The 26,515-nt window shown below is 41.8% G+C and overlaps 1 protein-coding gene across 2 annotated transcripts in view; it reads right to left on the minus strand.

The window, feature by feature from the left end:
* Positions 1-10,683: 10,683 nt before the first annotated feature.
* The window catches only part of Qpct (glutaminyl-peptide cyclotransferase), a 32,072-nt gene continuing 16,240 nt past the window's right edge, over positions 10,684-26,515 (minus strand). For both annotated transcript variants that reach the window (NM_001134557.3, NM_001399516.1), the window contains 5 exons: positions 24,978-25,256; positions 18,355-18,531; positions 16,445-16,544; positions 14,815-14,931; positions 10,684-11,281 (listed from right to left, as the gene is read on the minus strand). In NM_001134557.3, coding sequence (NP_001128029.1) covers positions 11,136-11,281; positions 14,815-14,931; positions 16,445-16,544; positions 18,355-18,531; positions 24,978-25,256 — 819 coding nt within the window. In that variant the 3' untranslated portion in view covers positions 10,684-11,135. The remainder of the gene's footprint in view (positions 11,282-14,814; positions 14,932-16,444; positions 16,545-18,354; positions 18,532-24,977; positions 25,257-26,515) is intronic.

Consider the following 26,515-nt stretch of genomic DNA (forward strand, 5'->3'; position numbering starts at 1 on the left):
CATCATTGCTATTGGAGCTTGTAACCTGGAAACATTATCAAACTTTAATCTCTTAATTAAAAAGTGGTTGGGGTTGGTTGGTTGTTTGGTTGGTTGGTTGGTTTTGTTTGGTTTTTGTTCTGTTGCTTAGATGGTGGTTGGGGGTGGTCGGTTGTTTGGTTGGTTGGTTTGGTTTGGTTTTCCTAAACAGGCTTTCTCTACGTAAGTAGATCTGGCCACCCTGGAACTCCCTTTATAGTCCAAGCTGACCTCTAACTGAGAAATCTGTGTGTGTCTGCATCCTAAGTGCTAGGATTAAAGTCATACACCAACACTACCTACCTCCAAAGTGTTTTCTGCATCTGTCTATAATCCCAGTTCTTGGGAAGCTAAAACAGGAGATTATGTAAAGGCACACTGGATTACACAGAGTGGTGCAAGCCAGTCTGGGTTACATAATGAGGTCCTAGGGTTTTAATTTTTAGGTTGGGGACTTTTTGTAAAATGTATGGAATGTTTTATCTGCATGTGTATCTGTGTACTTCATGCATTCTTGGTGCCTAGAGAGGCCAGAAGAGAGTATAAGGTCATCTGGAACTGGAGTTATAAACAGCTGAGAGCCATCATGTGGGTGCTAGGGACTGAATTCAAGTCCCTTGGAGGAGCAGCAAGTCATCTCTCCAGTCTAGAGATCCTGCATTTTTAAAATGTTTTGAATAAGGCCTGCTATCCTTCCATTTTAACTCCAAATAGAGCTTGCTGGAAAAGGGAAGAAGGGCTATGAAAGGGGATGATGAGGGCCGAAAACCCACTTCTGCTACATTCCCCCTCACAGGAAGGAAAATGGACCAGAACCAGAAGGCAAGTAACATTGACTCCACCCAGGGAGTTTCCTTCCGGAGAGCTAGCTGTGAGACCGAGGTATGAAGATGAGTCAGAAAGCCTCCCCTTGAGGTTTTAACAATGCCCACGCAAATTTTCTTAGACTGAGTTCTTGGCTACCAGAGGAAACAGCCTACACCAAAGGCTATGCTGATACACAGAAGCCAAAATGAGGGCAAGTAAGCCTATGTTAGGGAGCTGACAGCAAGTTGCTTGCTTGAAGCCTGAAGGTGCTTCAACTTCCCCTCCCACCTCTCCCTCCTCTGACCTTTTTTTTCTACCCAAGTGAAGGGACACAGGCCAGCTTGAGTGAGTTGGGTGTGGCTCTAACAGGTCTTTCCCTTCTGCCTTATTCCCTCTGCCTTTCTAAAAACCATTGGATTGCATTCTTAAAGCTAGCCACCAGGTTTATTCCCTTATTGAGCTAATTCCTCCTCCAGAGGCTGACTATCAAGATCCAGCTATCAAACTATTGAAGTCCAGCAATCAAAAGCTCCCTTTGGCTCATCTAACTCATGCCCAATTAAAATGAAGTACTGCATCCTAACATGGGATTTCCCACTTTACTTTTATAAAACCTCCATTTTTCTATGAGCCACTTCTATCGGCGAGGTCTATCTAAAGGCAGTCCTTTATCCCACTCTGGAAAATGTCCTACCCTCTCTCCCTTGTTTCCTTCCTCTCTCCCTCTTCCTCTGTCTCCTGTATTCATCCCTTACTCCATGGCCTCTGTCCCTCTCTAGTGAAGAAATCTCCTTTGTACATAGAACTTAGTCTTGGGAGTCCTGGTCCAGTACCATTTCTGACACCAAGTGTGTCTCATCCAGAAACTTCTCCAGTGCTGAGGAGTATTCAGAACTTTGTTCTTCTTCACACTTTGTCATTTTTTAAGACAGTGTCCTATGTAGTCCAGGCTAGCCACAAAGTCAGTGTGTAGCTAAGAATGACTTTGAACCCCTGTTTCTCCTGACTCCACATCTCAAGTTCAGGACATACAGGTATGCACTACCATGCCCAATTCTACATTATTTCACAGAGATCTTTTTTAATCTCTCTTCTCTGGCATTTTCTTAACTGCCATCCTCCTAAAAGAGAGAAGCGAGTCAGGTAGTTTTGCTACAGGACTCCCAGACTCAGCTGGAAACTGAAGGCCAAATCTAAAGCATTGAGCTTGGAGTGAGGAGGTCAAAGCCATCTAACAATCTCTCTGGTGGGTTGAAGCCTTGCCTTGTGGCTGCGTCCCCGGGTACCTAGTTTCAACCATGTTATAGATTTGACCTCAGTAGTTATCAAATTCTTCAAGTTTTATCTGTCTGGCTAGAGGCCAAGATCTTGGTTTGTTTCTTTTGTTTTGTTTTGCTTTGCTTCTTCTAATAACTATGTCCTCTATGACCTTTGGGGCACCAATCTGAAGTCCCAAAATCAGTCAGGTGATGTGAAATGGAGATGCAGATAGGAGAAGGCACTGGACTGGATGAACCTCTCAAAGTCTGATGCAGGTCCCAAGTCATCATCGTGTATACATTTATTTGAGTTTTCATGGCTCAATTAGGGCACAGGACAAGCCTCCATTGGGGACAGGGGCTATGATCACTGGAGCTTGGCCAGGTAGTTGCCCAAGGCAGCCAGTGGACCACAATAGCATAGAAAAAGACATCTTCTGACGTAACAGCAAAGGCCCAGGTTAATGATGGTGACTTTCTCAGCAAGAGTTCAAAACCAGAAAATGAAAGGCTATATTTTCCATAAGGTGACTTCTGATAATGGCTTTTAAATGCCCTGAAGGCAACAAATTAGAAGTATGGTAAATACCTAAATATTTAATAAACATCTTCTAAAAATTTGTGCAAGTTACTGGGAATAAAATAATGAACATATACATGACCTGCCCTCCTTGCTCAAATAATATGACGGTTCTTGAGAAAGATTTCCACAAAAGTGAGAGTAACTTCTAATAATAAGATGAATGCCAAGAGATGTGTGTGTGTGTGTGTGTGTGTGTGTGTGTGTGTGTGTGTGTGAGAGAGAGAGAGAGAGAGAGAGAGAGAGAGAGAGAGAGAGAGAGAGAAGAGGGGTTATGAAGTGAGACTTCTGTGAAAAGACAAAGAAACTGAGTTGAGAGTAGAGGAGAATTGTGTATAGAGGAGAACACCGTCCAGAAACCTCTCTGCATCAAGAGCTGAGCAAGTTCACGGACAGCGAAGAAGCTTGTGGAGCCACAATGGACAGAGGAAGGGAGAAAGTGATTCTTTTAGTGCAATTATATTACAGAATCCCTATTAATTCAGTTTGATGGTACTAGGAATGTCAGGCAATACAGTGCTGAGCTCCTATGGTACTCGTGACTTTAAAAGATTCCTCTGATTATTACAAGGAGTGCAGATTAAAGAGGGAAGAGTGTCCGCAAGTCCAACTAGGAGGATCTTCTTGCTGCAGGTAACAGATGAGAAAAAAGAAGGCAATTATTAAGGGCAGATCAAAAGCCAGACATGCCAAGATGGTGGAATCTAATGCGACAGAAGATTACATTGTACTGCTTATGTGGGTTACAGGTGAGTCATAGTGGCTAAAGGTCCAAGATTAGAACAGACATATTTCCTCATGTTTAAAATTCATACAGCACGTGTTTAATATAAGTATCTATTCTGTGCCAAGTGCTACACTGATCACCGAGGCTTCAGAAGGCTATGAAGCAAAGTCCTAGCTCTTCTTGTGAGCTCACATTCTGGAGGAGAAAGAAATGTTAAATGAAAAGGCAAAGTAATAGCATCCATACGCGTTAAAAAGAACTGACTTGACATGAGAAACCTCCATTTCAGTTATGGATTAGGGTTGTCCAAGTGACTCCCCAAACAAGAGGTTATCGCTGTTACAGTTAGTTGCCTCTCAGGGGTTGAAGATAAGTCCTTATTGTTGAAGACACAACGTACATCAGACGTAGGATTCCGAAGACCCAAGCTGGATTTATCCTGAAAGCCTCCCTCCTGTGCTCTAGCTTTCACAGTACCTGAATGTGCTGTGTCTGCTGCCATGGAAGGAAGGCAATGTTCTATCCAGCAATGGTGCCTATGAATCACAGCAGTGACCAGCACGGAGCTATCCCTGAGTGTGCAATAGTGACACTCATAGCTAGACTTAAGGCCCACTCGGCAGTAGGAAAATTCTTCCCGACAATAGAAACTTTGCCAACTATATGGGATTAACGAGGTGATGAATCTTAAAAAGGAATCTACCACCTACCAATCTAGTCAGCCAGAAAAAATCCTAACTTCATTCTACAGCTTAACATTACAGCCATAGACAAATGTAACTCACTCCTCATCAAAAAGTTCCTCTTTACAGCAAGCAGACATCACCTCAGAAAACCACAACTGTTCAGAATGCAAACATTAATAGACTGTACAGACACAACTCCTGGACCTAAGGCTCAGGGAACATCCCAGAATATGGGGATGGGAGAGTGTAGAATGTGAGAGATAAAAGTTCAGGAGATCTGCTGTGAGATTTTTGTCTGCTAGAAATGACATAAAAGATATACCCATGACACCTCAACATTGCAACTGCTTAAATGAGACCTGAACAATGACAATATTGACAGACGTGCTAACAAAAGGGGGAATCTCACAGGCTCTCACTTCTGCACCAAGAACTACAGAACTACTAGTGACTGCTGACAGAGCAAGAGTTAGCCTCTCCCAGGGATGAGACCCCTAACTGGTTAACCAGTACGAGGTGGTCAACCCCAAAATTATAGACACACAAGCAACAAAGATGGACTCGTCAGGCTGTATGCATTGACATATGTAGGTATGTATGTGTGTATGTGTGTCTGTGTGTGTGCATACATGTATATGTATATATGTATGTATATGTATATATGTGTATGTGTATGTGTATATGTATAAAATCAAAAGGGCCATCAATTTTAAAAGGAGTGAAGGAGATTATGGGAGAGATTAGAGAAGGAAAGGGAAAGGAGGAAGTGATCTAATTATATTTTAGTTTTTAAAAACAGGAACTGGCTAACATGTTTGGGCTCCCTAGAAACCAAAGTATAGGAAGAAAGCTTATGACTAATGCCTGAAAGAGAAGGTCCAGTTTCAGAGAAGTGAAAGAGAAAGGAATAGGAAGCAGACGAGGAAGAAGAGGAAAGCCAATGCGAGGGATGTTCCCGAGGTGTCCAGCTTTGCATCAGGTGACAACTGGTTCTCCATATCTGTCTCTTCTAGAAACACCACTTCTCAGAGCAGACCGTTGGAGGGAGGTCTGCAGCTAAGCCTTGGTCTCCCCATAGAGCTCGTGTATTTATTTAAGTGCTTTATAAAAGGCCTGTATTTCTGAATTGTGTCACCTGGACCCTTGGGGCAGCCTCTGGAGAAACCAGATCCTTCTTCAGTCCAGTTATGTCAAATTTGACTGAAAGAAAGGTAATAATGTAGAATAAAAAAATCCAAAAGCTGAAGACAAAATTTATGGTGTTGTTGATTTCTAAGGCCAGTTTTCAGCTTCGACAAAGTTAGATTCAGTCTGTGACTAATGGTATCAATTCAGCTCTGCCCCTGCAGTGGTTTGATAATGACCTTAATGACCTCGCTCATCCATCTACATCAGCTTGATAACATTTATGGGCATCTGGAGAGTGCTGTAAAAAGTAGGTATTTTTGAAGTTAAGAGGTAAAATACTGACTGAACTAAAATTTTGAACAGAACTTCTGGACTAAAACACTCATAGTCAACAAGTCTTTACCTCATGAGCTGACTGACCCCAGTCTTCAGCTTTCTAGACTCCCAGGTGTCAATGGTGTCTGGAAGAGGTCTCCTCCATCACTGTCAGCTTCCTGTGGCAGGGAAGTTCACCTTTGTTGGTGCACTCTTCAGGGTCCTAAATTTTTGAACCTCTACAAACTGGGATGTTGAAAACTAGTCAACATTCCTTATTGATGATGTTATGGGCATAGAGGTAGAAAAATTCCTTGTTGTATATTGTCCTATGTAGTCAAATACCCTCATGCTCCAACACACACACACACACACACACACACACACACACACGAGAGAGAGAGAGACAGAGACAGAGACAGAGACAGAGACAGACAAAGACAGACAGAGAGGAGGTGGAGGGGGGAAATCTCCTGAGCCAAGGACTTCTATCTCTAGATGAAAACAAACACATCAGAACCTTTTTCCGATGCCTTTATAACCAACCTAAAAGTAGCTATGCCATATATGGGGAAATTGAAGTCCTTAAAATCCAAACATAGCATCAACAGAGAAGGATCCAATTTCTGTTTCTTTAGAAAAGGAGGACACTAATACCAACATCATGGGTAAGACTTTCAAAAAGTATGGCAATAAGTTACTTGACACGACTCTAACGATCTAAAATAGATTGTTGACATTCTTAAAAGAACTAGTTAAATACCTAATTGCCTTTGTTTTATATAATTTGCCCCCCTAAAAGAAGTGAAACCCGTAGTCTTCGTGGTGAGTTCTTCCGTCAGCAGAAGATGGTAGTGAGAGACAGAACTCATGCATCCATCATTATTCTATACTTCTGGTCTCCAGCAAGAACAGCTAACTTGGGGGAGAGATGTGGGATTCATTTTAACAAGGAAATGGGCCCAAATGCTCCTGCGGCCATCATAGGAACAGCAGTGAAATCGATGGCTGGGAGTTAGTCACAGCTCTACATGGATTGGTCCAGTAACATAACTCACTACATGTCAGTCAGTCTTGCTTAGCCGAACCCACAACTATTAAATCCATGCATGCTAAGGACCTTTTTGTGCCCGCAGTGTTAAGTAGGTGAGAGGCAGAAACATTTCCTGGGTTATTCATAAGTGATGTTGTCTATATTTTATCAGTTTTAAATTTTACTTTTGCTACCTCTGTAGTGTTCGTAATGTTGAGGGTTTTTTTTGGGGGGAGGGGAGATTGCTTTAAGCTACTTCGCTTTCTCCTCTTAGCAAGTATATGGTCTTAATATTGATTGGCAAATAGTCTAAACCCTCCACTGGCAAATTTGAATATATCGGGAAGTTGGGCCATGTTCCATGTGTGGCCTTTGAAATATGAGCCCAGTGCAGTGACCTCACATTGCGTGAGTAGGCCAACCAAGTTGAAGCTGAGGGATCCAGCCACGACAGGCAGTCCTTTCATCCAGCATGCTTTAAAACCATCATAAATTATTGCTGTTGGATGTTTTGCCAGGATTCTGGAGGCAGTTTTCATGGGTAAGAGGATTTGAGGAGTATCCGCTACGACCCTACTACCCAATTAGCTAGCCAATATCTCTCCTCTCTGTGACCGTGGATTTATACCGTGGCTTCTGCCTCATGCGCAGAACAATCATTTTACTTTTTGAAGACTGGAAAGGATTAACTGTGGGTGTCAGAGCAGTAAAGCTAACGGCGGAAATAAGTCAAACCACTTCAAAACTACTTCTAGAGTTTCAGGCTATTTAGATGGTAGCCCCGAAACTGACAGAAACCTCAGTCTTCTTACTTTCAGTTTGGAAGCCTAAAGTAGGCAAGAAGCCTGACTGTGAAGAAGACCTATGCCTTCGTGGATAGCAAATGCAAGTAACATCCCACATTAGCTTGACTTTAAGCTACTGAATAGTTTCCCTTGATTCCTGTGATCCCCGTACCTTCAGTCCCCATCTTCCAATGAGACTCAGAAGTTCTCTTCATCAGAACAGAATAGCACCAGTCCTCACATTACAGGGTAGAAGAATCGAGAGCCCTGTCCTCTGCCCCTTTAAGTAAACACATCTCAAACAGTTGGTTTGATGGGGCAAACGTTCAGCTTTTCACGTGATTTTTGCTGGAGCACCATGATCAGTGCATTTCTTTGATGCATCAAAGAAGTTTCACAAAATGCACTCATTGAGGAGCTGGGGCCCAGGCTGCAAACATGGTCTGCTTTGTTCTTCTGGCAACTGGTTCCTGTCTAAAACATTTCTCCATTGTAAGGATCTGTCTTTTCTCCTCCAGCCACAGCCCTCAAGCTACTGAAGTTATGAATACACTTCTATGAATATTTCCCTTTGAACTCACTTCTCTTGAAGCAGAAAAAGAGCCGTATGTATGGCGAGGTTATCACTCATAGGCAAAACATACAAACTGTTCCCTTAGGGGCTGTCAGATGCTCCAAAATGCACATTGAAAAATCCCAAATGAGGGAGAGTGTGTATACCTCTCCAGCTGCAGTTCTCAAAAAGTAATGTTTCTGACTGGCGTGAATTACACAAAACATATTTCAGAGATTGCTATCAAAATCCATGCCCCAAATGTCTCTCTTTATGACATCATGGTTGCTTCCCTTTGATCCAGGCAGACTCTTGGTAAAATAGAAGGGTGACTCCCGCAAAGCAAGGAAGCAAGCCTTTGCTGCATTAACCTGCTTATGTGTTTGCTCTCCCCGTATCTCATTTCAACACATCCTCCAACCCCCTCTAAAATAATTCTACGAATGCCAACTCAACAGATTATAGTAGCTCTCCTATTAATTTCACTCTGCCTCAAAAGGAGCTTAATCATTTTGAGGTAGAATTCTGCATGCAGCAATGCCAGCTCTCGTTCAGACTCCTGACTAGATTTATTTTCCTGCTGCCTATTAATTGCTTAAACCATGAACCATCCATGCAACGATTTATTTTCTGATGTAAAAAAAAGTATCTTCCACAAAGTCCTTTTAACTATTTTTCTGTCATATTAAAAAGAATTAGGGGGCTGGGGATTTAGCCGGGGGCTAGGGATTTAGCTCAGTGGTAGAGCGCTTACCTAGGAAGCTCAAGGCCCTGGGTTCGGTCCCCAGCTCCGAAAAAAAAGAACCAAAAAAAAAAAAAAGAATTAATCTGGAAAACTCAGCTGCCTTTAATCCTGCTTTATGGCTTAGATTCCTTAGTCCTGGAGCCGCTCACATTGATATCAGTCTGTGTTCAGGCTGGTGCAAAAATAGCTCTTGTGAGGCTGGGAAATAAATCTGCACAGAGATGACATGCCTTTGATGGCTAACACTGTGAAGTGAATCTTAGCAACAAAGCATTTGAGAACTGTGACCTGGGCTGAGGGAATGCCCTGTGAAATGTTCAACAGGCAACTGTCACTTTGTCTAACATGAACAATGTTGTGGAAAGTTCTAGACCACAGAGTATGTATGAGCATTAAGGCCAGATACTAAATGTCTGGGTTCAGATTCCACTGTGGCCATATACTGGTTCCATGACTTTGAAGAATATACTTAGCTGTTCTGTGCATAAAATAACGGTAATGATACCACCCACCTCTTGAGGTGATGTGAGGATTGTATTGGCAAGCACATGTGAAGTACTTTTAGCATTTTCTGTCACACAGAATCATGTCACTCAGTAACTATTTGCTCTTGATGGGGAGGTAGCTCGGTTGACAGAGTACTTGCCTAACATACCCTTGATGTTCCATCCCCAGCACTTCATAAACTACATGCAAAGAGGCATGTCTGTAACCTCTGCTGTAATCTCAGTTGGAAATAGGATAGCCAGAAGTCCAAAGTTATCTCACCTACATAGTGAGTTCAAGGCCAGCCTCACATACATGAGACTGTCTCAAAAAAAAAGGAAGGAAGGGAGGGAGGGAGGGAAGGGGAGAGGGAGAGAGAGAGAGAGAGAGAGAGAGAGAGAGAGAGAGGGAGGATTAGGTGGGGCTGGATTGCTCAGTGGTTAAGAACACTTGTTCTTGTTGAGGACCCAGGTTTGGTTTCCAGCACCAACATGGTAGCTTGCAAACATGTGTAACAGTTCCAGAGAATACGATGCCTTTTTCTGACCTCTAGGAGCATCAGACACATACATGATGCACACGTACACATGACAGGCAAAGAGTTGTACACATAAAATAAAATAAGTAAACTAAGAAAAAGAACAAATTTAAAGTTAGGTTACAGAGGCGCAGTATCTCTTATAACCTTAGAAACAGCATTGCAAGAGAAACTCTAGAAAAATTTAATGGTGTAAAAAATGGAATTCCAATGTTTTATATAGCATAGTAATTATATCATTGTGAATAATTATGTAATCCCATAACTAAAATTATATACTTTCTCTCCTGCCTAGAACTTATATTTCAGCAAGTAAATCACTTTCCATTACTTCCACTGTTATTAAACTTAAAACCAAAAATATTTCCAAACGTATCCTGTTCCTGACACTCTATACCCACTCTTAGAAGAACAACTATTCACTCCATTTCCGCCCTGAATGTAGGGAACAGTGGCCCCCAACTAACTTCATTTTTATGAAATGATCGATTTCCCTAAGTGTTCACTTGCTCAAGATTGATACTTAATAGATAATTGTTTTCTGTCTCTGAAGATAACTCAGGATGCCTATGTGTCTCCAGGAAAAAAAATGCTATTATCTACCAAACTAGAACACCAGAAAAACACACACAAAAAAGTTTCATAGTTTATGTGCTATTGTTATGATTTCTTAATATTAACTCTTGAAGGTATACTCTGTGGTCTTTTTCTGTTTTTATCTTAACCCAAGATACAAACAGGAAATACATGTCTTATAATTACATTAGAGGGGGAACCCCCCAAATTAGAGATATAGCTTGATTCTACCTATTAAGAAATGTGTGCAGTAAAGCATGAGACTAACCAAAAAGGCAATAGTTATTCTGTTAATGCAATGGGATTGTACCTTGTTTGTAATGGTTTTTGTCACCAACTATACCATCTTTACAAAAGTAAATTAAAGGTGCAAAAGTCTAGAAAACTGGACCATGCACTAAAACGTACACTTTCTCATTTATGCACAAGAAAAACAAATTCACAATATACAATTTAATTTAGACTTTAATTCCCAAGAAATAAACTCCACAAAGCTTTTCTAAAAGAAACTTTAGGACTGTCAAAGTACATGTCTGTGTTTCATTACATATTATATAACACACTATATAACGTCACATATAAAACTACCACTATACAGTACAACGTCATTGTACTTAAGAATTGTTTGCAATTCTATGGCATTGGTAAGTGAATCTAATGTCATTTTAAAGTTTTCATCCAAAAGAGTTTCAAAAATTATTTTTTATTTCTTTACATGTTTCTTGTCTCTAGAGGAAACTTAGTGAGGGCGTCATAGAATTCTACAATTTGCTGACCGCATATTCAAAGACACCTACAGAATGAATCTATAGGACACACAACATTTATCTGGCGTCAGATGGTTTAAACGATGTCTTGAAGTTGTTGCAGAAGCAATTACCAGAAACTAAATTCACATATTACAAGTGAAGATATTCCAACACAAAGACCTGAATGATTTTGTTGAGATTGTCAATGGTTGACGAGTGCAGATTTTCTTCATTGTCATCCATGGTGTGCCAGACTTCAGGGAAAGGAGAAGCTATCAGGTGAAGAACTGGGACACCTGTAGGAGAGGAGCAACTCATGAGTAAGAATTCCCAGGGGGTGAACTAGAAAGTGACATTTGCCGGCAAAGAAAGATCCATAAGCCACTCGGTAATTCATTGCTTCACAAGCACATTAAGGTTTGTCAAACAAAGGTCAATTAATCCAGTAAGGGAACGATAAGGCACCCATTGCCTGCAAAGCTCTTGGTTCAGGAGTGGAAGGCAAGACCTTGCCTATGTGGAGTTTATATTCTAGTGGAGAAACAAATGGACACATACAAGACATAGTCATAGGCGATGCTAAAGCTTTTCAAAAATCACAAAACAGGGTATGAGGATAAGGATGGAGGGCAGGCAGGGGGACTGGATGAATAAGGAGCTATTTAAAACCAGGGAAGAGCCTCTCCAGAAGCTAACATTTGGATAGAGGCACAAACCCAAAAGAAAGCAGGCCAGGCACAGATCTAGGAATGTAAAGATCTCAAGGTTACCCTGAGCACGGAAAGAGCACAACAGCCAATGTGGCCAAACCACAGAAAGAAGTGAGACACAAATGAGAGATGATTTTGAAACAGAATCAGAAAATGGAAGTCTTTATTAGGCCATGATAAAGCTTTCCGTCTTACTCTATATGACAGCAAGCCAGGAGAATTAAAACAATTAAGTATTAACATAATCTGATTTACTGTGTTAAAAGATAATTCTATTTTATGTGCAAAAAAAAATGAGAAGCAATAGTAAAAATTTAGAGACCAGTAGGAAGGCTACTTAAAAGTCACTAACTTAATTTAGACTTTCACATTGTGACACAGGATATCTTTCTCTTTTTTAATAATTTATTTGGTTTTGTTTCATGTGCATTGGTGTTCTTCCATGTGTCTCTGTAAGGTGTTAAATCCCCTGGAACTGGAAGTACAGACATTTGTGAGCTGTCACATGGGTGCTGGGAATTGAACCCAGGTCCTTTGGAAAAACAGTCAGTGCCCTTAACCACTGAGCCATCTCGCTAACCCCCCCAGAATATCTTTCTTACCAACCAGGCCACATCAAAGTTGAATGAAGGGCAAGAATATAGCTTAACTTTATGCAAGGCAAGGCAGGATGCCAGAGGATTCTGGGGTTTCCTAACTATGTTACGGTTATGAAGAAACAAAGATGCTGTCAATATTTCAGAATGTCTGTCATGAGAAAAGAGAAGCCATGAATGGATGGCATCGTGGCCAAACTAACAAATTCATTTAATGATTCCTATCACTCCTAGATTGCTGCAGATTGGGAGAAATGGGAATTATTGTGTAAGTTCAGCATTGTATATAAGATTCAACCTAAGTGACCATCATTAAGACTAAAACACCCATGAGTGCACGATTCAGAAGTGGAACTCAGAGAAACTCAGTGGAATTTAAGACAGCTCCCAGCATGCTGACTTGAGCAGCCGGATAAATGTAGATCATTTACTGAAAAGGGCAAGATGAGGAAAGGGACATTCCATGACACATATTCTTCCATATCAATGAACAATAATGGGCTCTATCATTTCATCTGATAATCCAAAGAAAGGAGCTGATAAAGGAATGGTCTTTTGTTTCATTTTATTTCATTTGTATTTATTAGCTTTAATTTTTCATAAGATATATTTTGATCATTTTTCTCCCTTCCTCAGCATCTCCAAGATCTCCCCCATGTCCCTACCCTCCCAATTTCTCTCTCTCTCTCTCTCTCTCTCTCTCTCTCTCTCTCTCTCTCTCTCTCACACACACACACACACACACACACACACACACACACACACACACACACACACGAAATGGAGTACATTTTATCTTGATTAATGGTTAACATACCCAGGGTCACTCCACTGAGGAAAAGAAATCCCCTCTCTCAGTGGGTATAAATTGCAAATAGCTTCTTGGCTAGGGATGGGACTTTTTAGTTAGGGGCATGTCCAAGTACCTGGCAAGAAGATGTTAATGAACTGCAAGCTGCATTTGAATAGTACCTTCCATCAATATAGACCAGGTGATGTCTCCTTATCACTTAATTTGTTTAATTATCTAACATTTATCTTATAGATATAAATTCATAAGGCACATGTTGGTCAAAACTTATTTATAGCAAAATAAGTATTTTCCTTTTAAAGATGGGCTTTCATTCAAATTAATTTAGTGTCTATTTTAGATCTTTTAAAATACTTTTATGTGGGTCAAAACATTAATATATAAATTTCATTCATTCAACCTTAAGGAACATGGGCTTAGTGATTCAAAATATACCAATATTATTCATGATTAATTTCTCAACTATATGCAGCGGTTGGAGACCTGGAACCTTTCACCATTAAAGAAAGCTATCTAATGGCACCAGGTTGCCAAATAGTTTGGGGAATAGGAAGATTCTTTATACATTAGGCAATGGTGACTGCAAAAAACTGGTTAAAGTGAGGAAAGTGACTGTTGAATGGTAAGCCATGATATAAATTAGGCATTTATATTATGTAAGTCTCGGGGAAGCATCAAGGAAAAGGGTGATAAAGATGGAAGGAAGGGGAAGGACGGGAGGATGGTGTGAAATGCTAGCATGACGGGAGGATGGTATGAAATGCTAGCATGACGGGAGAATGGTATGAAATGCTAGCATGACGGGAGAATGGTATGAAATGCTAGCATGACGGGAGAATGGTATGAAATGCTAGCATGACGGGAGGATGGTATGAAATGCTAGCATGACGGGAGGATGGTATGAAATGCTAGCATGACGGGAGAATGGTATGAAATGCTGGCATGACGGGAGAATGGTATGAAATGCTAGCATGACGGGAGGATGGTATGAAATGCTAGCATGACGGGAGGATGGTATGAAATGCTAGCATGACAAGGCTACTGCGCTCCTGAACTCACGACAGCTGTGACCTTTACAGGATCTTTGTAAGACTGGGCCCACAACATCATGTCATGGAGAGTAGAAGATCTCACGAGGCCTCACCCCTCCCTGAGCATTTGTACACAGTTACAATGGTTGGTGTGGGAGGGAGAGACATAGAGTGGTGAACGTACTAGTAAGGTGCCCATACTTCCATAAATAAACTCTCATCCACTCCGCCCCTGTAAGCAACCCTAACAAAACCCACTGGCTCATTAAAAAAACACATGAAAGGGGCGGGGAGTAACAAGAGGGAGGGGTCAACAGGGCAAAGGGAGAGGAATATGATCAAAGTACATTATATACATCTATACAAAATGTCATAATGAAGCACTATATACAATTAACACAAAATAAAAATAAAAGATAAGAAAGAATGTGACAATAATATTTAAAATTTCAAAATGCGGGTTGGGGATTTAGCTCGGTGGTAGAGCGCTTGCCTAGCAAGCGCAAGGCCCTGGGTTCGGTCCCCAGCTCCGAAAAAAAAAAAAAAAAGAAAAATTTCAAAATGCACATAAAATATACAATAAATACAGTAGCCACAGTAGAGAAAACACAATGCACAACAATACACACACACACACACACACACACACACACACACACAAACACACACACACACGGTTACCTTTTCTTAAAAATGGAATGTGGTCATCCTGGATAATATTTCCATAACCAAAATTCTGAAAATATTTCCTCTCCAAAGAATGATCCTTGAGTAAACCCAACTCAGAGAGCTGCTGTTCTGTAGACGGAAGTCAGACGTTAGATGAGCATCTCATTGTCTCTGTTCAAGACTCAGAATACGACCTTATTTAGGGAGCTTGAAATCTTATCACGCGTGGAATTTTTCTCTAGATATGTATCGGCAAACACAGCCACATCTATGACAGTAAGAGTCTACACTGCACCCATGACAGTAAGAGTCTATTCTGCACCTATACATCACTTTGGAGTAGAGGAGAATAGAACACATGACACTGGCGGTGCTGGTGAAAACCTCTTTAAGAGTTGATGCTCAATAGAAAAATGGAGATTGAGAATGAGAAAGTAAGAGTCAAAGGTGTTGGGAAAACTCAGGTGCAGATGTTCATAGAACCAGGTAGTGCATGGGGAATGCCTATGGAGGGATGTGGGGCCTATGCAAATGGAGTAAGATGAAGTCTATCATCCTGGCCACTCTGTGGGGAGACTACTGTGACGTCTGTCAGTGATTCTCAAGGTGTGGTTCCTTATTGGCAGCTTCAGTATCACCAGAGAATAATGGAAAGATGCAAATTAGCCACCATGACCTCTGACCTAATGAATCAGAAATCCAGGGTACAGTCCAGTAATCCATGCATTCGCATGAACTCGGGGGATTCTGATGTGTGCTGAGATCTGAGAACGACTGACCTGCCTACACAACCCATCACTCCTGTCTTGTTGCATATAACTCATGTACATAACCCATGTGCTGCTTGCTACAAAATGGTCAGATATCATGAGATGATAAAACAAGGAAATAATTCCAGGGATCACTGTTCATTTTTGTGATAGTTAAATTTCAAGGGTAAAACAGTATCAACTAGGAAGCAAGTACAATGGGATTTTTAAGAAAATTGAAAAAGCCCCAACTACCACCAAATATAGTATTCTTATCTATCAATACTTATATTTCCTTATCCATTGGTTACTTTTTTCTTATACAATTAAAGAAATAGTTAAAATGTAAATTCCACAAACAAGGACAGCGCAATAGATTTTAATCACACTTAGGTACAATCTATTGATGTGTGCGTTTCAGAAACGGAATTAAGGGAAGCACAGGGGGTTGGGGATTTAGCTCAGTGGTAGAGCTCTTGCCTAGGAAGCGCAAGGCCCTGGGTTCGGTCCCCAGCTCCGGGGGAAAAAAAAAAAAAGAGAAAGTAGCTAACGCAAGGGAAGCACAGGGACTCCTTGGTGGGGAAAGACAAAGGAGATGAATTTGAGATGGAAAATTAAATTAAATTCCAGAGTATCTTTTGGCATCATTTCTAAGAATCTATAAATGGAGTGTTTTGACGTTTGCATTTCAAAATAGAATTCCACCTAAGAAACTAAACTGGGACTGCTGAAGAATTAGGAATAATAAACTAATTGGTAGGGCAAGACAAATGCCAGCGAGGTAGGTTAAATATTTAAATAACACATTTAAATCATAAATTGTGAGTTTTAAGGTGTGGTGCTTGCCAGTAGGAAGAAACGGCGCTTTGCTCTTTAGTAACTGTGATGCTTACCAATTGCTTGAAGTCTAGTAAACCATCTGGTAGTCTTGGGGAAAAAATTAGGAAATGTTGGATTTGCTGCTCCAATTAAATCCAGTAAGACCAACAGATCCTAAGAGAGAAAAATACTGCTCTGTCATAGTCACCCAAGCATGTTTCAGACCCATCGGCAGAGAAAAACAGTCAAAACTAAACACATTTTAATAATCAAGAATCACACAGAGAGCTTTTTAAATGAAAAGGGGGGTTAGTAACGCTATTTGCTAACCATTTTAGAGAACACTGCAGATCTTGCTTTCGCAACATGGTTAAATGAGGATGTATTATGCATCGAAAGAGCATAAGTAAAATAAACTAAAAAGGGAGATTTGAGGCATATTTTACGGTTTGAGAAAAGGATACGGTTGCTCTGTGTTCGCGTGGGAGTTCAAACCTGTCTAATCTATGCCATTATCATTGGGCATTTTTAACTTTAATCTGTAATGATAGGTGAGCATGACAGAAACTATGACTCATACAGGGATGTAAGAATTCCTTTAAAGGAAACTGTATACATCATGCTACCGGATCGCTATTTCCTTGTATAGCAAACAAGGAGATCCATCTGGCTACTCTCCGAAGTCTCCTAGCTCTAGCCTGCCAAATTAAGCCAATTTCTCTTAGCTCATTTTAGCCATAAAACATCAGCAGGTGTGAGGACTCACTTCCTGAAGACCACCACCTAGATTAAGGCCTCCAGAATTAGCAAAATAAGTGAAATACTGTGTGGGTAACTGCCTACTGTGAAACCTGACATATAGTAGATCAATGTTTTCAGGTTTGAAGATTCCAAAGACATGGTATACATGAATGATATACACATACACATATGTGCAACTGAAATATATATTCATTCATTTGGGAAAACACTTGTTTGAAATAGGAACAAGTTCATGAGATTGGCTAGGTCTCTGTTTGAGAAATGGATGGTTCTTTCCATCACTGTGGATGGTATATCTGGGCTGATAGGTAACTACTAACTTTCTGCATCAACTCTTATTTGTCTGAACCCCTTTGAGCGGCTCAGGCACGAGTAAACAAGTGATGACCATTTGCCTTTGACTCAGAGTGAGCTGTCCGCATACCCCAGAAAGTCATGCTCACATAAGGAGCGTTAAAGAATCTAGAGGACACCGGTTGGTCATTTGATTCATAGGATGGCAATCAGCAGGCATACGTGAAGGCAGGATTTAGGAAGTGTGTCAGAGTCAAATAGAGAACACTGGGAGGAATGACTTCCCGAGAGTAGCATAAGCGGGGGGGGGGGGGGGGGGGGGGGTATGGACTTGGTGACGGAGTGAAGATCGGTCAAGTACGGGAAGAGAGTCACAGGAGGACATTTACAGAAGGAGAATCATGGAGGTTAGAGGCTGGACCCATATTTAGTAATTGCAGCAGAATTTTAAAGCATCCTCAAAATGTCTCTACCCTCACATCCTAAATGCTACATTAATCTACCACAACAAATTAAGCATCCACACTGCAGCCACGGTAGTGCTTTAAACACAAGGGAAATTCCTCTCTGTCCTCTTTCCTCCCCCTTGCCGGGGTTCCCACCCTCCTCTGTCTGGAAAGGGCTTTTCTCTCTCTCCATACTGCACACTGGTGGGGCGGCTGCTCTCTCTAAACCACACTGAATCTAATGGCTCCTTAATCTCGTTTTCACATCCTTTTAATTAAGCTCAGCCAAACACAGCTTCTAACACAGAATCGTTCTCTCTAGGTCTGGGATTCCTCAAAAATCCAGTGCTGGCCAAGGAATGTTCCACAATAAACAGTGCTCTGAGGATTTCGTGGCTCTTTTAGGTCTTTACTTGGTCTCAGCAGCCTTTGCTCTGGAGACAGGGACTGAGCTACAGAGCCAAGGAATTACTCAGACTGACCATGCCATCCAGTTGGTTGGTGCCTCTTGATCCAGGAGGGTGAGGGCTTGATGCCATCTTCTGAGCTAAGTGCCGAGACCCATACAGAGAATCTTGAGGAGACCAGTGAAGAAAGGCCTCTTCCCCATCAAAGAAAATTAGCCGGAGCGAGAGATCCGGCCTGGAACCGGAGACATCCTGGTAAAAAAGAACAATTCGAAAAAATAAAATAAAACCAATGGAAACTAGCTTTGACCAATCACAGGCTCCCAGACTGTATATTCAAAAGCACTTAGTGAGGACATATTGACCTGGGATTGTCTTCAGGGACCTCTATGAACAGTACATCCTGAAAGATGGGTTCATGACGATCATCAGTGGAAACGAAGGGCAAAAAAAATGCTCCGGTCGATTAAAAAAGTAACTGGGCAGAAAGACAGACGTTCCATGAAGAGAAGAGGTCTGAGCAAATGAAAATGGGCCAGAAGTTGCTTGACACCACTTCCAACGCAAGCGCCATCCGAAATGCCTTGCATGTGCCCTCACTCCCTAGCAAGCTGTTACACTGTGGGGCTGCTGTGAGGAGCATGGTGACTTGCCACTGAATCTCCCCCTCGGGTGGATATGTTGCCCCAGCTGCAGCCTCTCCTGGGATGCACCTTCTGGGAGCATCCTTTATCCCATGACTGCATATTCAGACCCCTGAGCCTCGCTATGGGCCACCACCTCCATGGCTTCCCAGAAGTTAGCTGAGGCTGTGGTAAAACCAGAACTGCAGCTCCACTGCTTGCTCCTCCTAATCCCTTCTCACTCCTCTCCCTGCTGCCAGTGGTGATCCAAGACCACTCCCTACTCACTGACCTGAATGCTCCTCCTCAGGTGATGTTCCGCCTCGGAACGTGCTTCCTGGGAACCCAACCTAAAACAACTGGGTACCTTCTCACCTCACTGGAGTCTGAAATTTGTGATTGGATCTAAGTTCAAGAGTCTGCCCTAGGAACACTGTAGGGACAGACAGAAGAATTCTAGTGTTTCTCTTGAGAGATCCTATGCATTTGGCGTGTGAGGAGAAAGAGAAAACAAATACATAAGTATGGTATGTAATGTGCCAAGGGGCTCAAGTGTGAAACATACATCCATTGAGGGTCGGGAGAATTGAGAGATGGAGTCCTTGGGACATCAAGCAAGACTCTGTGAGAGACGGTATTTAGGAAAACTAACAAGGTTTACATTTTTTAATTGGGCTATGACTCTCCTATACAGATCAGTCCGTTTGGTATTCAAATCCCCAAGCCCACTTAATCTCACCTCTTCACTGCTACACTCCTCTAATGACCCTGTTTACTCCATTTTGGGCCAAATTTCTGGCAATCACTCCAGTCCCTCCCTTAAGTACACTGTCATCTCCCTGCCTCCCTTCATAGTCATGCTTTCATGGGACAAAGTAATAATAATGTGGAGTACCGTCCTCTACCTAGTCTGTAACTATTCTCCAGATGCTGAACCTGGCTAGAAAAAAAATGAACCACCATGCCATTTCCTAGCTCAAATCCATGAGCCTGGGGCTGGAGAGATGGCTCAGTGGTTAAGAGCACTGACTAACTACTCTTCCACAGGTCCTGAGTTCAAATCCCAACAACCACATGGTGGCTCACAGCCATCTGTAATGAGATCTGATGCCCTGTTCTTGTGCATCTGAACACAACTACAGTGTATTCATATAAATAAGTAAATAAATAAAATTTCTTTTTAAAAAAAATCCATGAGCACAAGTTTTGATACAGCCTTTCTGTACTGTGCTGTGCACACACAAATACAGTCATTCACTCACCCTGAGCATTTCACACTTTTCCTTCCCTAACCTGCAGCTCCCCAGCTCAACCATCCTTACTCCCAAGTGATGGCCTTGATTCCTTCCTGCCAGTCTCCTTAGACACCAATCTCCCCACATATGCACTAAACGCCTCAAGGGCGTTATGTCCTCAAGGGCATTGCTTTAGCAAACGCCATTTCTCCTACATCAGGTTTTCTGTCTCTGCTGGATAGTTCTATGGGTTCGCTATCTTTGTTAGCGGTTGGCCTTTTTTTCCCATTTGTAGAAAAACCCACCGGAAGAATTTTATATGTGCAGTGTTTCTGAGTCTTATTCTTCAGCACCATTTTTTTTGTTCTGGGTGTTGAACAGGAACCCCAAACATACAAAGCAATTGCTCTACCAAATGAATCATGTCTCCCTGAAGTGGTAATAAATTAATCCGATCTAAACTCCTGAAGGGTGTGTGCATGCTTCTCCTACTGCCCTAATGTTGTGGATTTGTAAATGAAAGACACACACACACAGCCTTTTATTTTAATATGTCTTAAACAACTCAATGGTTGGGCACTTCGAACCCTTCTTATATATTTGGTTGTGAGCCTAGCCTTTAAAGGCTGAGCCATCTCTCCAGCCCACTTCCAACCCTTCTTAACACACTCTCCCTTCCAATATTCCTGAATTATTAATTACTAAAACCTATATTTTATCTTGGCAGACATGGACCCAGGCCTGTAGCCTCCTGGGCCATGATTCCCAACTCTTACATGTTGGCAGTTTCTCTGTCTCTCTGTCCTACGCTTCTCAGGCTGGGACTTTCTCTTTCCTCAGCAATGGTGAGTCTCCTTCTCCCTCTCATTCCTTGTCTGGGAACCTCAAAGTCCTGCCTCTGTCTCCCTGCCCAGCCACTGGCTGTAGACAAGCAAATGTCGGTGTAATTTGGGAACCCATAATATGAGCTTTAAATCAAATCCACATCTCACCCTTTTTGTCCATTAAAAAGGCCTTTTCTCTTAGATATACATTGAACATAGTTATAACAGTTACGTAAACCATAAGGTATGATATACACTAATAACGTCTAGTTTATCAATTTTGTCAATTTAGGTACAGTACTGTAACATCTATCCAAACCTCCCCCAGGATTTTCATGAAGTCTGTTCTTAAGTCTATCCCTCCAGGCTTCATCTACTCCATCTACTGAAAGCTGTGCCAAGAACACCTATGATCTACACATCTCTAAATTCAAAGGTCAACTCTCAGTCTTCATCACCCCTGACTTACTGACAGCATCCAGCAGAACTGATGCTCTATTCTGGGTAAAATCCCTCCATTTGACTCCTAGAATAACACGTTCTGCCTCCCTCCTTCAGGAGATGGAATTTAGTGCATGTGTGGGGAGCTTGGCATCTAATGAGACCAGCAAGAAAAAATTGAGTCTATAACTTGGGAGTGGGGATGGGCAAGGTAAGGAACTGCAGGTTAGGGAGAGGTGGAGTATGAAATGTGAGAGTGAATGGACAAAGATTCCTTCATGTTTCCTCCCTCTGAATGGCAAAGAGCACCAGGACTTGCTCCCTAATTGTCTTATCCCTGCTGGCATCTATTCTTGGATACCTATTCTGAAGTGTGTGTGTGTGTGTGTGTGTGTGTGTGTGTGTGTGTGTGTGTGTGTTTTCTCACATCTGATCTCCAAACCAATCAGCTGGTAAATTAACATCTCCACACAAATGTTTAATAGACAACTCCCACACATGTGAGCATGCATGTACATAACAGACGCTACAATTTTTCAGGCACAACCTCATTGTTTTCTAGTTTCTAGGGTTTCTACTGAGAAGTCCAGCACCACTTTCAGCTTTTTATATGACCTGGAATGATCCTTCGAAGAAACATTGATTTATTTGGTTTTTTTTCCTTCTTTCTAGAAAAGATATTTCCTCTACTTCAGAGTCCTATGTCCTTTGTGCCTTTCTTGAAAATAGTACTTTTAATTTCAAATTTCCAAGACTTCTTTGCTATGACGTGATTACTATGTTATTGAAGACTTTTATGAATATAAATTCTCTCATCTCTAAGGATGTTTAAATAGCATCTAGCTATCTTCTGCTGCCCCTTGTTGCATCTATCCTATTCCCTCCAATTTCTTGTTCCAATTTGCATAATTAGTTTTTTTTGTTTTCTTCTACAGTGGAAACTGTTCTCCAACATCTGGCCACGCCTGGTGTGTGTTTGTCCTGAAGAACAAGGTACTAAAATGTTCACTGGAGACACAAATTGGTTGGCTCTACTGTAGTCACTTTAGAGTAATCTGGTGTCTATTCACTGTTCTCATTTAAGATGGCCAAATGTCCCCCTTGGCAGTAGCATCTGCATTCTCTGGAGACAGATTCTCCAGTCCTCTGTCTGCTGCTGGTTTTCTGGTGTTAGGAATGGAAGAAAGCCTGAAGACCTCGCTGTTCAATCTGATAGTTACCTAATAATCTGCTTGGTCTCCCTAGGGTTCCTCATCATGGCCCTTCTTTAAAGCTTGTCCTCCCAAGTCCAAAATACCCTTGGTTTAACTTCTTTAGACATTTTCTGAGAGCTAAAAGAACATTCACCTCCCTGCCTGGCACGAATTGGGAATCTATACATCTGTATGTTTCTTATACACACACACACACACACACACACACACACACACCTTCACGTCTGCCTTCCTAAGTGTACCAGACCTCTAACTACCTCCCCTTAGGGTTTTGGTACTTTCTGAAGCTTTCCCATTTCCACAAGGAGTGTGGCTTTCTCCCCATTCTGTTGTGACATGCACTTGTCTCCATATTGTGGTTCCTACTAACACACGTTCCCTAGTTTCTTCAAAAACAGTTTCCCTGGTTGCTTTAGAGTGGTACCAGATAAAAGAAAAAATAAGGGCTTGGGAGGTTTGTTTCTTTGTGTATTGTTTTGTTTTGTATCCCTGGCTGACTTGGAACTCTGACCTAAATTAGGCTAGCCTTGAATGCCTCCCAAATAGATTAGGAAATTTGATGCTTTGTATTCCATAATAGTTGAGCCTTTATAATATCATCAACAAAACCTTCAAAGCCATGTTGGTAGCACATTCCCATAATCCCAGCTACTCAGAAGGCTAAAGGAAGACTGCAAGTCTTATTCGACTTCTGAGAGGGTCAGGCCAGTCTGAACAATTTACTTAGATACTATCTTAAAATAAAAAAGCAAGGGTTGGGGATTTAGCTCAGTAGTAGAGCGCTTGCCTAGGAAGCGCAAGGTCCTGGGTTCGGTCCCCAGTCCCGGAAAAAAAAAAGAAAAAAAAAAAAGAAAAGAAAAAAGCAACCTAGGGCTGGGGCTGTAGAACAGGCACATTTACCCACACGCAGGAGACCTTGGCTTCAACCCAATTACTGAAAAGAAAAAATACTAAAACGTCAGGCCACAAAGATCTTCCTGGTATCCAGGCATAAAGCTAAATTAGTAGAAGTTGCAGGCCATGACTCTTTTCCCACCACTTGTAAAAAGAAACAAAAGAACAGCTTGCCTCAAGGGACTTCGAATCAGTACTCACTAGAGTCTACTCCTGTCTAAGTAAACTAATGCTGAGAACGGAATGAATCAATGTAAGTCATTCCACTGCTTTTAGGTGTCATCTGGCTGTTGACTTTCCAGGGTCAGGCGTGGGCCCTTACGCCTGAAGAAAATGAAAACTACCTCTTATTGGACAGAACATCTCTGGCTGGGCTTGGCCAGAAAGCCTCTGCTTTGGGCATGCACAGAATGCTTTGGTACCAAGCAGTCTGGTTCCACCCTCTTGCTCCATGGCTATGCTGTTTTATTTGGAGCATTAAATTTATTTGTGACGAGAAGGAATATGTCTTTAAGTCTCACCTCACTCATTCCATGTCTTTCTTTTAGAAATGAAAGTATTAAAAAAAATGGCATGCCTGCTTATGAATTCCCTCAGGAATGGTTACCAGTTCAAATGAGGGCAGGTCCTGGGACAAAGGCATTACAGAAGGCTCAGAAAAATAAAACAGAGCTGTGAAAAGGATATGAAGAGGGTATAAACAATCCTTGCTTTCTTCAAATTCAGTATATCCAGCAAAAACAGAACCAAATATCTCTATTACTTCCATTACAAGATAAACCCTCCATTTCTTTACCTTCATTGTATCAAAAGCTAAAGCCCAGGGTAGTGGGGAAGCATTGGTTGCCTGTGAACCAAGCTTTTGTATTCGCTTTGTCATGTTTACTGAGCAGTATCAGAATAATCCATCCTCATCTAGGTTAGCACCCTCCCCAACGCCTCCCACCCCGTGTACCCTTAAGAACACAATCGGAAATCAAACCTGAGTTTCCCAAAAGCATTCTGAGCTGCAGGCATAACAAAAACTCTGCTACGCTGTGTAAAACTGAGCCCTGATTCACAGGTACAACCACAACACAATTCTGCCATGTGCTTTTCATCTTGGTATGCCTGATTTAGCCACACACTGGAGATCTCCCATAACTCTACCCCCCAAACTCCAGAGTGTGTGTGTATGTGTGCATATATATATATTGAATCAGTTAATGAACCCATTATCATCTATCTGTGAATTAATGCCCATGGTAAACACTTCAAGTCATGTATGTGATCTTCCAAATAATACCTCTTCCATTTCATATTTTTTTAACAAATTATTTTAAAATGTACCCCAAAGTTTCCAAATGACCTTCTCACCCCAAGGAGTCTAGAATTCATGGAGTTGGTGCTGACTTTGTTTGTTTGTTTGTTTGTTTGTTTGTTTGTTTGTTGTTTTATCCTAGGAGTCAACAAAAAGAAAGCAGATACCTTCAAGGAATGGAGTTTCTTGTCTAAGGCACGAGCGAGTTCCAACATCATTGCGCACGGCACGGCTGAATCAGTGGCTCCCACAAACACTCTGCTGTCCCATTGAGGAAAGTATTTGGAGTCATAGTGGCAGGCAAGGACCAGGTGTCGTTTCGCTTCCGGATTAAGGGTGCTGATGATATTTGAGAAGGACCGATATCCGTAGGGCGTCCTACTGAGGAAGGTGTCGACTTCCACGACCCACTCAGCCTGAAGTCTCTGAATTCGCTGCATGATGTGCTGAGCAAAACAAACAGTTCCCATTGGTTAGCTGTGTCTCTACAATCAAATGTGATGCCTTCTTTTGTTGCTGTTGGAACAACAGCCAGCCCAGGCTAGACTGAAAATGAGGATATGGTGAGGCCCTAGGCTAGAATTGAATTTGTGATCATTCTTCTTCCTCATCATTCCAAGTGCTAGTAGTAATGGCATGCATGCCTTGCATGTTTATTGATAGTAATAGCATTACTACATAGTTGTTATTTTAGTTAATAGCAATTCCTCCTTGAAAGAAGAGGTCGTCTCCCTCTCTCCTAACCTTTAGCCTACTTATCCATCCTGTTCAGTTGTCAATATTTACCAACACTAGCAGTCAGATGTGGATCTTTCTACATACTTCTCTTGGATTGCACAAACCTCACCAGCATACAACCACATATATTTGAAAGAGGAGTGTGTTCTTTTGTAGGAAAAGCAGAATACTTTTTATACCATTCTACCCTTGTTTTGTCCACTTAACAATCTGTCGTGGCCACATCTACGACTCAGGGAGCAAACTCAGCTCTGCACTCCTAAAGACTACTGTTAACATTTGTAAGAAGCCAAGGTGCTCTGTTTGAGAAATCAACATATCGGATCTATGAACTTCCAGTCTAAGCTTTCAAGGAATTACAAATGGCCTCTGTGGGTGGATGTGCGCATGTGCCAAATTACAAATGGCCGCTGCGGGTGTATGTGCGCATGAGCATATGTGGTCTAAGTCCCGAAATGCTTCATGAGTATTGAACACTGGGGGAATATACTAGCACTTGCCTGCTGAGAGCTTTAGAGAAAGTTCTCATAGCAACTGATGGATGGGCATATGGTCAGATCCTACCTACAGTAAGAATCAATGGGCAACTCTAATCTCAGATTTCTTTCTGTATCCAAGGTAGGTCCAGATCTGTAGTCCAGAGGAATCGCTCAGCACTGCCTCAAGGCCACTTTGGGCCTCCCGGGCAGCATGGTGACTGGCAGGAAGTAGGAAGTGAAGAAAGGACTACCATGCCAGAGACTGAAAGCGAGCTCACTGCTGTCTCATTCTGCTCTTTCTCTGTCCTTATTTTTCCTTGGACTTGTTTCTCTCACTCTATCTCTTCCTTTCCCTCTGGTGTTGTTTCCATCTTTGTAAGGTACCTTAATAAAAAAACATTCCTAAACCTCCGACCACAAATGAGCCATTATAATCACTGACAGTTTGTCCCACAATTAACATCTAGACAGGAGAGACCTTGAGATAA

The sequence above is a fragment of the Rattus norvegicus genome, chromosome 6 (assembly GCF_036323735.1).
Source record: "Rattus norvegicus strain BN/NHsdMcwi chromosome 6, GRCr8, whole genome shotgun sequence".
Taxonomy (NCBI): Eukaryota; Metazoa; Chordata; class Mammalia; order Rodentia; family Muridae; genus Rattus; species Rattus norvegicus.